This window comes from Tinamus guttatus, unplaced genomic scaffold (assembly GCF_059628265.1).
Source record: "Tinamus guttatus ecotype Peru unplaced genomic scaffold, ASM5962826v1 Tinamus_guttatus_pri_ptg000247l, whole genome shotgun sequence".
Lineage (NCBI taxonomy): Eukaryota > Metazoa > Chordata > Aves > Tinamiformes > Tinamidae > Tinamus > Tinamus guttatus.
Genome location: NW_028288781.1, coordinates 7,072,541 through 7,086,389, shown reverse-complemented (window position 1 = coordinate 7,086,389; position 13,849 = coordinate 7,072,541). Strand labels below are relative to the sequence as shown.

Genomic DNA, 13,849 nt, shown 5'->3' with positions numbered 1-13,849 from the left:
GCCAAGTTCTGGGAACAGACAGATTCTTGGGACTGGCTCCAGGGGAAATTTGCTTCTGGCTCAGATGACTATTAAAATGCTGCAAGGGGAAAGTAAGAGTAAGAATGAGGAGGACAACAACGAAAATAGCTGGATTAAGTTCAAGGCAGAGCCCTCATAGCGCTGAGTTACCAGTCAGCAGACGATGACCAACATCTTGCAGCCCCAGTCCTTTGAAGACAAAAATAAGTGACCCTTTATTTATCTCCCTGTGCATCTTTGTGCACACTGCCCAGTATAACCTGACAAAGCCCCTGTGAGAATTGCTATTGCCAGCAGACAGAAATTACATGGCTTTGCCCAAATTCCCACAGACACAGATCTGTTGAATTCCTCTCCTGTGCTTCAACCTATGATTATGCCTGTTCTCCATATATAAAATATTTCTACGAATTTCTTATAATTTCTCTTTTAAATATATGGTTGCATTTAAATCTAAAAATTGTATTTTAAATAAAAGTAATGTTTCATCTCCCCTTTAATAAGTGTAGTCCTAAGAGCTATAAAATGTGATTTATTGACTTAAATTAACTACACACACATTTGCCAACTTTACATAGTTGTGATAGTCCAACAAAAACACTGACTAAAACAAAGCTAGGCCCTAACCAGAGGAACTACTTTATTATTTTTATTTTCAATGCTTGTCTTCCTGATAGCAAGACACACAAGGTCCTGGCTCCTCTAAAGCCATATTTTTTCTCCAGAGTTGACACCATCCAAAATGCTGGATTTACATTCAGTCTGGAAAAGGAAGGAAAACTAGCTCTCCATCCTCCACGTCCAAATCAAGCCCGTTCAAATTAAGATCTTCATGGTTAAAGATCTTATGCTAGGCTTAGATCTTATGCTAGATCTTAGGTTACTCAGAGTTTTGGGGTTCTTAATTACACCTTGGTTTGTTTTTGGTTTTGCTTATGTCTTCATATCATTCAAAAACTTCAGCCAAGAACAAGGTTCTCCTGCATAGCTGTACATTTTAAAAACTGCTTTACAAGGAAAATCATGTGGCCTTTGCAAGTGCACGAAATTTATATAGATGTATTTAGCAGTTACATTGCACACAGCTTCAAGTGTACATAGGGTCTGGATACTACTCTAGTGTCCATTTCACAGAGAGGGGTCAGCAGGGACTGTGTAAGCAAAGCTGCCTATTTGCTATAGCCTTCATCATCTTGCCAACAATAATCAAGGGAAGGCCATTTCTTGGTAATTAATAACCAAAGGAGCAGGTCTTTTGCCATTAGGCTGCCAGAAAATGGCAAAGAGACAATTCCTCTCCAATGTTGGACCCTGGAACTAAGCAACTATAGCAGCAACTTCCCAACAGGTATCTCAACAGCAACTAACCTCAAGCAGTATTTCATGGCTTTCAGTTTTCCCACTGCCTGTCACCCAGCATAAAACATTTCCTATCTCTTCTGTAGCACTGGAACCATCTCCTAGCTCTTAGGAGCTTAGAGCTCCTGCCTCTCGTTGCTCTTAGTACAAACGCGATCATATGTAACTTATACACTTGATTTGCTGACATATATGAAGTAAATAGAGGAAGTCATCAGTCTGCTACCTTATGTTTCTCCTCCATATGTCACTAAAGAGCCTTTAGCCTGTCTGTGTACATATGTACATATACACAAATATATACATGCATTTCTATATAAACAGAGTGCTACTAACATGAAGATTGTTGAGCTAGTCCAACTAGACTCCACTACATCAGCTACCTCCAACTGTAAGATGCAAGAAAAGGATCCAAGTACTTGATGTGCAGAACTGCAGAATGGAATATACCACTATCCGATATATTGCTGGCATCACAGCTATGATCTCTTTCTATTTATTATATAATATGGCTATGTTATGGGTTTCCACATCACAACAATGGAATCTGCTCAGTTACAACTCATCTATGTAGTTTCTTGAAAAAAAAATTAATAAAAAAATCCATGAATATACATTCCACTGTAAGACGGAGAAGGCTCGAGAGAGTTCATGTGGTAAATCCTACCTTAAATTTTCCATCTGATGAAAATATGCTGACCCATTTGTTATCGTAATCTGCAATGATGATGTCACCACTGGGATGCACAGCCACTCCTGTTGGCCGCTGCAGCTGGCCAGGAGACCTTCCTCGTATGCCAAAACGGCTCTTGAACTGGCCATCATTGGAAAATATCTGTAATACAAAACACTTTATTTTAAAACTAAGTATTCATAACAACATCATCTATTTCTTGGAGCTTATATGTTAGCAAGCAACAAATGAACACCCTCAGAAAGAGAGATGGGAACATGAAGTGCTTTTATACCATCCATATTTGAATGTGATATGTCTAATTTAAGAATAAATCTCCACTTGGACCCTAACTTCATAATAAAGAAGTTCTTTTTTCACTTACAAAGAGCTTTTTTTCAATGAACTTTACAAACACTAGTGAATTAAACTTCACAAAGTCCCCTTTGGGGAGTTGGAAGTGCTACTATTTCTGTATTAAAAACGAGCAAACTGAGGCACAGAGTGATTTGGCCAAGGTCACACATGAACTCTATGGAAAAGATGGGAGTAGAACCTAGATGAGATTTGTAGTAACTAATTATTTGATTTTAGATAAATACTAAGCCATTTCTTGAGAAATGCTTTAGTCACTCTCAAAATCTAGGCCACCGTTTGTGTCTCCCAGTCATTTAATCAGGCACCGAAGTACCACATTACAGTATGCAAGGAAACTAATGCATACTCAACTCTGTCACTTTTAAAAGGTCTGAAAACAAGTTTTTACTGCATGTGGCTCTCCAGCTCCAACATACTGAAGAACAAGCCTCATTCTGCTGTCTTGTTCACTGCTACCACATGGACAGCCTGAATAGTGATGACAAATTGTTAAGGGTAAAAAAAAATACATGGCAGATTGATTTTCATGTTACAGAAGCCAAGAAATCATGAATGTCAGAGATGCTACCACATCAAACAGAAGAGTTAATTTAGTAGAGTAAAAGTCACTTGAAAATGACATCTACATGTTCTTTTGTGTATTTCCTTAGGAAATTATACTTGCAGCACTGAGTTCTAGATTTGTTTTGAAACACAGAAAGTATACAAGTGATAAGTTTACAATGTAAAGTGACATCTACAAAACGGCATTTTTCCAGATTATGGCATGTTTGTTTTCTTCAGTCACTGCCAAACATAGTAAGAAAGGGAAATAACTCTGATTTCCCTTTGTGCTGTAGATCTGAGCTGTAGGTCAAGAAGATGGAACGATAATACAGAATGAACAGGTTGGGCTTCCTCTGTATGTTCCACATATGCTCACAATGCACTTGTCTTTCCTGAAGCACAAAGGAGGAGGAGAAGGTGGGGTGAGGAACAGTAATGCAGAAGGTGGCATATCCTCCTACCTGCACACACTGGTTGTTACTGTCTGCTATTAATATTTTTCCATTTGTAGATGCAGCTACACCCTGAAGATTTGTAAACTCCCCTTTGTTTCTCCCTTTGGTACCTAAAGTTGGACACAAAGCACACAAATCAGGTTAGACAGGGCTAATCAGTTAGTTAGAACTTAAAGGCAAATATATGCATGCATTCCATCCTTAATCCCCATATTACTACTATGAAGTTTTTTTTTTTTTTTTTTTAATCACGCTCATGTCTTGAAAGTACCATCTTAGTCACAGGTCACAAACAGATCCATCCAAATACGAGAAGGCTCTTTGGTGTAACAGATCATCAAAGCTGCATCAAAGCAATTACCTCTTTGGCCTTCAGAAATTCAATTGTCTGCACAGTTTGCTTCTTACTAGGGTAAGAGGTGAGGTGTTTTTTCATATGTGATGGATTTTTTAAAAAAATATAGGGTTTTAATTAATAGTATGAGAAGGCAATGAAAGGCGTGGTGGACCGTACAAATAGAGAGTAAGAACCTGGATGGATGACAAGTGTGTAGCACTACTAACTAAACTTATCAGTGAAGGTACAAAGCTGAGACAAAACAATGAGTGACTCTTCTGGGTGGGGCGTTTTCAAGACAGGGAATTTTGCCATATGCTTATACAAAGTTCTCATTTCCAGGCTGTAAAACCTCCCTTAGACAGGGAATTGTGAGGAAGACCTGGTTTTGAATGACTGGGATGTATGGACCAGTGAAGGCCAACATCTGAGGACTGATCATTTCTGCAGTATATATATGACAAAGAGCTTTAATAGTTTTTATAAAAGAGTAAAAAGATAAGTAAAGAGGTCCCAGTTTTACCCAGGACAATGCAATAGGGAATCATAAAACTGCAAGTTCCCATGCAGGTATCACCCGGTTGGTTTAAGGGGACAAGAAACTGTAAAATATCCGTTTTCTCAAAAACTTCCATTGATTTTAGGTACCTGAGTACTTAGATGTTTGTTTTGAAGAGTTTCAAAGCAAACTCATGTTTTTAAAAGGTCAGTCCTAAGTGGCAGGTCCAAGCTACACCTGGAACACAGGGACAGTATCAAAGGCTTGTAAAGAAGCCTGAGGGTTTCTCAGAGGGGTCCTCAGACGAGTATAGAGTTATGATCTTGGACCAACAAAGTGCTTCATAATGCATGAACTTCTTTGAAAAAAAAAAAAAAACAGCTCCATAAACTGCTAATTCTGAGCCTTGAATGGAATGCTATTTTTCCTGGTAAAGTACTTTTACAAGAGTCACTGGCTGCCTATCAGAAATTAATTGTTTTCAATACATAGTTTTAATTGTTAAGCTTGTATTTCATTTTAGTCTCTCCAAAATATCTTGGAACTTAACGATGAATGGCGCTCTACTGCAATCCCTGATAAAAGACTTGTATTAGTTCTAATTTGCCCTTAGCTTTCCTTAGGGACGGCATGCTCTCAGCAACCATCCCTTCTGCTGTGCTGAAGGATGTGGGATGCATGTTTCCTGGGGAGCAAGTAACATTAATTCCTCTGCCCTTGGTGCTGAGAATATGTCCCGTTGTTTCGGGGCTTGTTCTTCTAAGCCATGCGGGTTTACATCTGCCCAGCAAGGCACATACATTTCATTTCTTGCATTGCAAGGGGAAAGAAAATGTTCAGGGGATAGTGAGCTATACACCAATTACGTTACCCACACTTGAGCCATTTTTGTTTATTCTTTACTGAGCAGTGCCTGAGGGATGCACTATTTTTTCCCACCATATGTTAATGATAGGTCGCCTTTTCTCCTTTCAGCCAAAGAGAATGGATGAAAAGTGAGAAGTTTTCTCCCTACTACTGAGAGAAAAGGGAAACATTTGTTAGAAGAGAGGAGGCGCAAGTGGGAGCATCTGGAATCAACTAGCACAAACATTCTATAACATACGCTCCTTCCCTTCAGAAAAATGTCCTTTAAAGTCGAGGAATTTCATTACTAAAGATAAGAGAGCTCTATATAAAGTGTTACTCAGAATGTTCTTCAGTGGGACCTTGTAAACATGTATCAAAGAAAAAATAGAAGACATTATCTGGGAATACCATAGTCACATTTCCCAATACATGTTACAAACAGTAATTTACTAGTACAATTTATGGATGAAATCCAGCTCCATGCAATGACCTTGCACATAATACTTTGCAGCTATTTAACCCTTGACAGTCGCCATGAGGTGCACACAGTCCCCTCCGCAGTGGGACAAATTTTTCTCAAGAAAGCTGAGTTTAGTGAAACAACTTATTTCCAGGCTTAGGCGCAAGAGGACAGCAACTAACTCTGAGCTTTCTTTTCTGGGTAATTTGCTGTGTCAGGGTAAGCGTGAACCTGAGTACAGGCAGTGGCAGCAGCTCAGCTGGTGAGAGGAGAGCTTGCATTAGCGCACGCCAGCAGCCCGGAGAGGCGGGAAGCGCCACAGCGTGACAGCTCCCGCCTCTGAGGAGAGGGACTCCTGCCTCATGAACGCCCCTGTGTGAGAGACGGTCCTCAGCACCCGCTTCATCACAACAGCCACCCGTCTGTGCCCACCGGCTCCAGGCCCTCCGCTCCAGGGCAGCGACCGTCCGCGCTGAAGCCTCAGGGGGCCCCAGCGTGTCGCGCACCCAGGACTAGGGCTGGAGCCGGCCTTGGGAATGCTTGTTCTAGGCGGGCTTGGAGAGGAACCCTGCTCCTTGCGAGCCCTTCTCTGCCCAGTCCTGCCTCCTTCTGAGCCCGGCCACCCAGAAAACATGCAGGGCAGCAGAGACCTTCGGCTGCACCTCCTGCAGCAAGTTGCTCGGGCTGGGAGAGGACAGCAGCATTTTCCAAAGAGCAGGCTGAGGATTGGTAGCAGAAGGCAGACCTGTGACCTGCGGAATGGCTGCTCTGATAGCACCTTTGTGCACAGCTTGCTTAATAAACAATCGATTTTGCTTTAGGCCTATTTAATTCTTCCTGGCATCACTTAGCATGTCCTGCACAAACTGATTTATTTTGCTTTGAAGACATTATTTCAGGAGAAGAGTATCCATTTGCAGCTCAAGACAGAGAAACAATCTAGAACACAAGGATTCCTTCACAATTTTAATCCCTTATTCTTACACAGTAAAGTCCAGATTGACAGAAACAAATCCAAGAAGTCTTTAAAATCACAGGAGATATTAAAAAACACATCATGGAGCTGAGATCAAAGTCTGCTCCACAGGTACTGGGCATCTGGACAAATCTGCTGTATAATGCACATCTTTTGGTGCTCGTGGTAATGGAAGAAAGGCTTTTTGCTTTCCAAGTTTTACTAATCATAACTTCCCTGCTTGCTCACCGAGATTTACCAGCTTCATAAGACACAAAGAAGAACCATGTCACTGCCCCCAGCGAGACGGGAACCTATTCAAAGGCCTGAAAAGCCCTGCAGAAAGATTACAGGTTTATGAGGATGATGAGGTAGCCACAATGTGATTGTGTAACTACCAGTTCTTTCCTGCCCATAACACTTCAAATGCTTCTTCGGGGCTTTTGTGGTTCTCTATGTGGTACAGAAACAAGGATAAACAGCATGGAAATGCAAAGTCAAGTATCAAGAAAATCTCTTCCTTTCTCCCGTCTTCACTTCTTCCCCCCCCCACCCCACCAGAGTACCAGAACGCATTTATTCAAGCCTTACATATTACTAGAATCCGATGCCCCCTCCTCCACTATACTTAGAAATGAAACACAAGCGTCCCTATTCACTGTTTCACAGTAACTGTATCCAAGCCACCATGCGAATCTGTTTTAAAAGCAATCGGTCTGTTGGATGAGGGCACACGTAATGTTTGTAACCTTTAACAAGGAATGAATAATTCAGCAGGAACCCCGGCCGCCACTCCCACGCGCTGTTTGCAGTGCAGCTGGCGCTGATTTTTACTCATTTGTTTTATGCAGCATCTGTCCTTAGCAGCTTGCACAGCCCAACACCAAGCCTTGCTCGGGCAGCCGAGTGTCTGCCCCCGCAGCTGGGTGCACAGAGACACCCAGGGAAGGTGCCGGACACGCTCCCGGCGGCAGCAGCTCTCCTAGGGCACCCTCAGCAAAGCTCGCCCTGCTTGGACACGGGAACACGCGCCTCCGTGAGGCCCCGTCTCTTCAGCAGGTGGCTATGTACAGGTGCATTGAACTGTTATTATGTGGGCCTTGTGCACAGGCTTCTCACGTGGAACAAATTCATAATAAGGCTCCTATTTGCTTTCAGCAGTTACAAGCAACCAGAAGATGATATCTGCATTGTAAGGAGGCTGACAGAAGGTACTGTTAAAGGCACTTTTTTTTTTTTTCTTTAAATCAGAGTGAATTACACACATTAAGTGCACCAGCTAAACTTAAGCTGCTTGGTTACACAACTGAACAGACAACTACGCGCATCTGAGGAAACGGAAAATTGAACTTTCTAACAAAAAGCCAGCTCTCCATCTGGCTGGGTCTGATGCCAAGGCTGAGCTTAGATAAATGAAGAGGAAAAACAGCTGAAGTGGGAAATGGCCCCACTATTGCTAAATGCTGTCAGAGAACCCAGCCATGAAAAGTGCTGGAAGAGATAACAACAGGTCCACGCAGAAGGCACAGCATGATAGAGCTAGGGCACAACATGGGGTCGGGGTCCCTGCCAGCTGGGCAGGGCACACACGTAACCAGGGCCACCCACAGCTCTTCCCCCTCATCCGAAGGACGTGGGGTAGATTTACTGGGGAAGGGGGAAGCGGGTGGTTGCTGCAAACGTCTCCCTGCCTCCGTGACCTCTGCCCGCGCAGCGCTGAGGCCCGAGAGGCAGGAGCGGGGAGAGGAGCCTCCCCCTCACCTCAGTGCTCTCCGACACCTGCAGTGGTAGCAGAAACTATGGCTGTTTTCTAGATATCACATGCACATCCCTGTTTTCCTTTGAACAGACTACATGCATGTTACAATGGATTGATGGGTATTTGTAATGAGTGATTTATACTTTACTAGGGGAGCAAAGAAAATAAAAACAGCTCTGTCGTGTGTGGAAACTCTCCTAGACATCATGCCTACTTAAAAACACACACACACACACACACACAGATGAAATATAAATTATTAAAAGGAGAAAAAAAAAAGAGAACGAAGCAAGAAATACTCTGTTCTTGTAAATAATAATTACATGAATGTTTGAATGTACAGGCAATACCGTGACCTCAAAACGTCTGAATAGAACCATATGTCACTTAAAAGCCATGAATATCCCAGAATTGGCAAAAGATTTAATGCACAATTTCCCTCAAACAAAAATACTTATTTGTACTAGTGCTCTATGAATGCCATCTATGTTAATACCAGCACAAATTTGCCAGGAGCTGATCAATTTGCTTGTGCACAAAAGCCCATACGTCAGCACATAAGCAATAGCATGCTCCATTTACTCAGATACCCATAGGAGTGTTACAGTACAGTTTTCCAACACAGCTGTACAAGCTTCTGGCAGCCCAAACATGAACTCTCTTTATCTTGCCCAGTTTAAATTACAAACTCAAATTTGGCCAGCGTTCTTAGAGGAACTCAACAGTGGGTTCCAAATAAAGATACACAGTTGGGCTGGAAAACGGTGATAAACTTTATTTTGCATGACTTCAGCTACACGTGAACCACAACTCAACTTTTACAGGCAAGTTCAAACTGGAACTAAACAGATTTTTTAATCCCTGAAGGCAATCCCTGTGAATATCATGGTAATTTTACCTGTCCTCATTAATTACACATACTTTGGAAGAGTGTAAGAAGTTAGAGCATTACAGCTGCAAAGGCTTGGGAGACCTTTCAGCTGATGCACCACAGTCTCACAGAGGCCCACATGGACATCGCTCTGTAGGATCATTCTGTGAAATGAGTAGCTGAGAAACGAATATGTATAAGTATTCTGTTTTCAAAAAGAAAAAAAAAAGAATCTGTAGATCCACCTAGATTTCCACAGAGGGACAGATTAATGCCAGATATATGTGAGCAAGAGCAAGGCCCTAGCATTCACTGAAGGCTTCAGTCACAGCAGGTAACAGAGCTCTGATGTTCTTCACAGGCAGGTTGTACCTGTGCAAGCTTTCCTATACTGCCCTGTTAACTTGCCTCAGCACAGACCTATAGAGACTTCCTCTAGCTGAATCCATGCATCCAGCCTCTTCTTTAGCAAGCAAGTGAAAAGTATTTTCTAATTATATAAGCAGATATTTTATAAACACTCCATGCTATGGACTTTTTCTATAATGAATTCTATTTCTAGGAAAACAAACTGTATCAAAAGAGCTGAAAGAGAATCATGGTAGATGACACGGAGATCATATGTCAATTGCCAAGCCTCAGGATTTGGGGATACAACTACTCTAAATACAGAGCCAAGCATATTTATATATTGAAAAACACAAATGAAGGAAATCTTAACTTTGTCCTGTGTTGACATCACAAAGTGAGTATACACGATAACAGATTGAGCATGTATAATCCCTGATTAGATTAGTCACTTAAATTATTTTTAGGGCAATGGTTGTAGAGAAATTCCCCTCTTCACAGAATCATAAAGGTTGGAAGGGACCTTTAGAGATGATCTAGCCCAACTGCCCTGCACAGGCAGGGTCACCTAGAGCACGTGGCACAGGACTGTGTCCAGGCGGGTTCTGAAGATCTCTAGAAAAGGAGACTCCACAACCTCTCTGGGCAGCCTGTTCAGTGCTCTGTCACTCTTGCCATGTGAACTTTTAAAGCAGCAATTTAATCTGAAGCAATAGTCTAATGATACTGCCAGCTCAGGATGCTTAAAAGAGGGCGGGGGAAGTGGTAAAATATCTAAATCAACTGCATCCATTTCTCAACCCAAATTCCAATTCCAACTAAATTCCAATTAAATGTTTGTTGCAAGCAGTATTTCCTGAGCATGTACTTCTAAAGTGCACAAGTAAACAAAAGCCAAGAGACCTAAAGATTGTTCAGATTGTTCTGTTTATCACGACATATAATTTCAAGCTTAAAATCATTTAATTTCTAGGACTTTTTACACAGTTTCTCTGAACTATTTTTAAGCATGTCAATAGATAGCAGACCAGTCACCTACCTACTCTGAAGATCAGATCATCTTCAATGGGATTCTCTTTTCTCTTGCCAGTGCTGTACATGCTAGCAGGTCTCTTCACAGCCTTCTGCTTCACGTGACCACTGCCAGGAGACTTCACACGCCTCTTAACCCCTTCTGTGGTTGGCGACACATCTGCTGATCTGACCACTTTCAGCTTAAAGGGGCTGCCCTTAATATGCTGATCATAAAGTCTGAGCGACAAAGTGAAGTCCCCTTCTTTCTGCACAGTATACAAAAACTCGTAAGTGCCGTTCTTATTGTCGAGTATCTCCCCGTCGGCCACGCTGCCGTCGGGCGTGCTGAGCTCCGCAGTGAGGTAAGCGTTCCCGGACTTGCACAGCTCCCCGTCCTTGTCCTTCGTTGTAATGGTCACGGACATGGGCTGGCCAATCACGGTCTGCCTCAGGCCCTCCCCCGTGGCAACAGTTTCAGAGGCAACTGCGTTGGTGGTTAAAATAGTACCCAAATTGTGGATGGACTTCTTCAGGCCTTCTGTTTCCACTATGAAGTCCAGCTGATCGTTTTCGCGGGGCTGCAGCGGGAAGTCCCGCTCGGCCAGGTCGTTGAGCTTGTCACTCATTTGCTTCTTCACCAGCAGAACCTCTGTTTCAGTGCCATGATTGAGGGCTTGGGCGGTAAAGTTGCTGCAACTTTTAATGCTCTCTTGTCCTTCAAGCAAGGTATCCAGCTGTGTTTGCAGGACCTGCATGCATTGCCAAATACCAGATTAGCATCACATTACCAACATTGTTCTAGCAAGATGTGGCACTTTACATCTGAAGGTCTTTACAGAACACTGCACTGACTCCCTACACCCAATAGGGTGACTAAGTGAATGTTTTTGGAGTGTCAGGATGCAACCCCAAAAAGCATCCCCCATTTTGGATCTTTAGGGCTTCAAAGATACATTGCCACACAGATTGAATTTTGCTCCATCTAACTTTTGACTTTTTTTTTTTTTTCCTCCAGACGTTTGAGCCCTGGTCCATCTGCTTCTCAACAGTTATGGTTAACGAGCTAGTAAATGGGAAATGTGTGCACAGAGATCTTTTGGAGTGATCAGGCTCGTTAACAGGGGAGGTGTCTAGATGGATTCCCATTTCTTCAGAACGAGGGGAAACTTTGGGAGAAAGCTATACAGAAATGGACCAGAGAACACTCAAGTTTTCTCCTTCCATACTGAGGGAAATCACAACTTCTTGATCAAAGTAAGTGAAGAAAGGAAAAGTCTCCTCAGCAGAAGTAGGAAAGCTGATTCCCCAGATTCAGCAGCCAGGAGAGCAAAACATAGAGGACGGGTTAGGGATAATGGGAAGAGCTGGGTTGAGTAGCCTGCAGTTCTGGTGGGCAGCAAGTTGCCACTCTATATTTAAGTATAAATCAGTGCTTTTATTATATGCTCAGCACCAGCCCTCAGTCTAAAATTCTTAAGACAGTATTGACCTCAAAATTGTTAGGTGCGGGTTGGGAGCAAGGCTAACATTTTTTAAAAACTAGATTTATAATGAATTGGAAAAGGATCCCTAAATTATAACAGACCAACATAGAGAAATTCACAATAGTTTGGAAAGCCCAAATGTTTCAGCCACCCTCCACACTCTCTGCTGAGAAGATCTCCAAATGAAAGAACCAGGTCACGTATTTGCTATGTTTCTCCTACAAAGAAGAACTAGGATGTTGGCATTACTGTGCAGCAGAGAAGTTGTTTTGTTAATCATCATTGTAAAATAAATACTTCAGAAACCTTACAATTAATTCTAAACTAAAATTACAGACTTAGTGTATCTATTGCTATGAGCTATTCATGTTAGCTCATTGTCCTTCCATTGGTGACATACACTATGTAATGATACCATACTCTAAGGGCATTTTAAATTCTGAATTTAAAAAAAAAAAAAAGGCTGCTTTTTCTACACCCACTGCAGAAAATCCAGGCAATGAGCTACTGATATGGGAAAGTGACAACAACATGAAGTTATTTTGCCAAAAAAAAAGCCAGAATGAACAAGAAATTTCATGTCCAGATTGAAATTTCAAGTTATCTGGTTTTGTTCATATCTAGGAATGACTCAGAATTGAAGAGATTTTTATGTCTTGCCTTAATCCAGAATATAAGGAGTTAAAGTGATACCACAGCTAGTAAAGTCCCAGGATGACAAAAACCCATATGCTTGGGATAACAAACCACAAACTGTGGAAGAAGACAATTTGCAATTACATTTAAAGAGCATTATTTTCTCAATATAATTTTCTTGCATTACACAGATGGAAAATATTCACTCTTACCATAACTAATATATAAAACATGTCTAGAATGCCTTACACAAGGCCTCTGTCAGTCCAATGGACAACAAAAACTGAATTGCCAGCTTTATTTTAGGGAAGTGTAGCCCATTCCTTTATTTCTGTTTTTAAAAGTGTATGTTCAGAAAGATGGATTTTATTTATTTCATGAGCCTACTATTAATTCAAATATAAAACACAATTCAAGTCCCTCCTTGCAAAGAAGAGAGAAATATTTATTTCGCTACTTGTGTATGTACAGCTTCATAAAACATATTTCCTAGAGCCTAAAATAGCCTAAATATGTCCCTTTAAAAATAATATAAATCACAATTCATATTACGGGAACTTTGCACATCCCTGAGTATGTTTTCTTGTATGAAAATATGTTTCGGAGACAGCATTTCGATAGATTTAGATGAATTTGAGACCAAGTTCAAAGTTTCGATGCTAAAAAGCTGCTCAGCTGCTGCCTAGCAGGGGATGACTAAACTCTGCCTCCAGGGTTGGGGCTCCTATGTATCTGAAGTTACTTATGTTACACATATATTAGAATTTCTTGACTTTCACAGGTCCGGTAGTATGTTCCTAATCATTAAGTTTGCCCTGGCTTCAGGAATGCACCATTCCTCCACGTAAATCATTTAGAGCAGTTCAAGCTGCTCAGGATTCTCAGAGAATGCCCAAAGACACCGGTATTATCAGGCATTCTTGAAATTCCAAGGTTGATGCTATTTTCTTTTAAGGACCCTTTGAAAGGAGAGACTCTTCTTCAATATCAAACAGTGACCAGAAAGAAAAGTCTTTCATTTGCCTGATGTAGGCCCATTGATCCTAGGCAAGGCCCTAGTCACCAGACTACAAACTTGCTGACCAGGGACGATTTCCCTTTTCTTCCAATGAGGCCTCATCTACAGTACAGGAGAAAAAATGAAACATTCATTCAGCCAGATAAGAAGTCAAAGAGCAAACACTGCTCTGGAATCTATTGCTCTC

General features: G+C 41.7%; 1 protein-coding gene across 8 annotated transcripts in view; it reads right to left on the bottom strand.

Moving 5' to 3' along the window:
- TRIM2 (tripartite motif containing 2) overlaps nucleotides 1–13,849 on the bottom strand; it is a 90,373-nt gene that overhangs the window by 12,006 nt on the left and 64,518 nt on the right. For all 8 annotated transcript variants that reach the window (XM_088526552.1, XM_088526554.1, XM_088526549.1 and 5 more), the window contains 3 exons: nucleotides 10,550–11,273; nucleotides 3,439–3,542; nucleotides 2,048–2,215 (listed from right to left, as the gene is read on the bottom strand). In XM_088526552.1, the coding sequence (XP_088382678.1) occupies nucleotides 2,048–2,215; nucleotides 3,439–3,542; nucleotides 10,550–11,273 (996 nt within the window). The remainder of the gene's footprint in view (nucleotides 1–2,047; nucleotides 2,216–3,438; nucleotides 3,543–10,549; nucleotides 11,274–13,849) is intronic.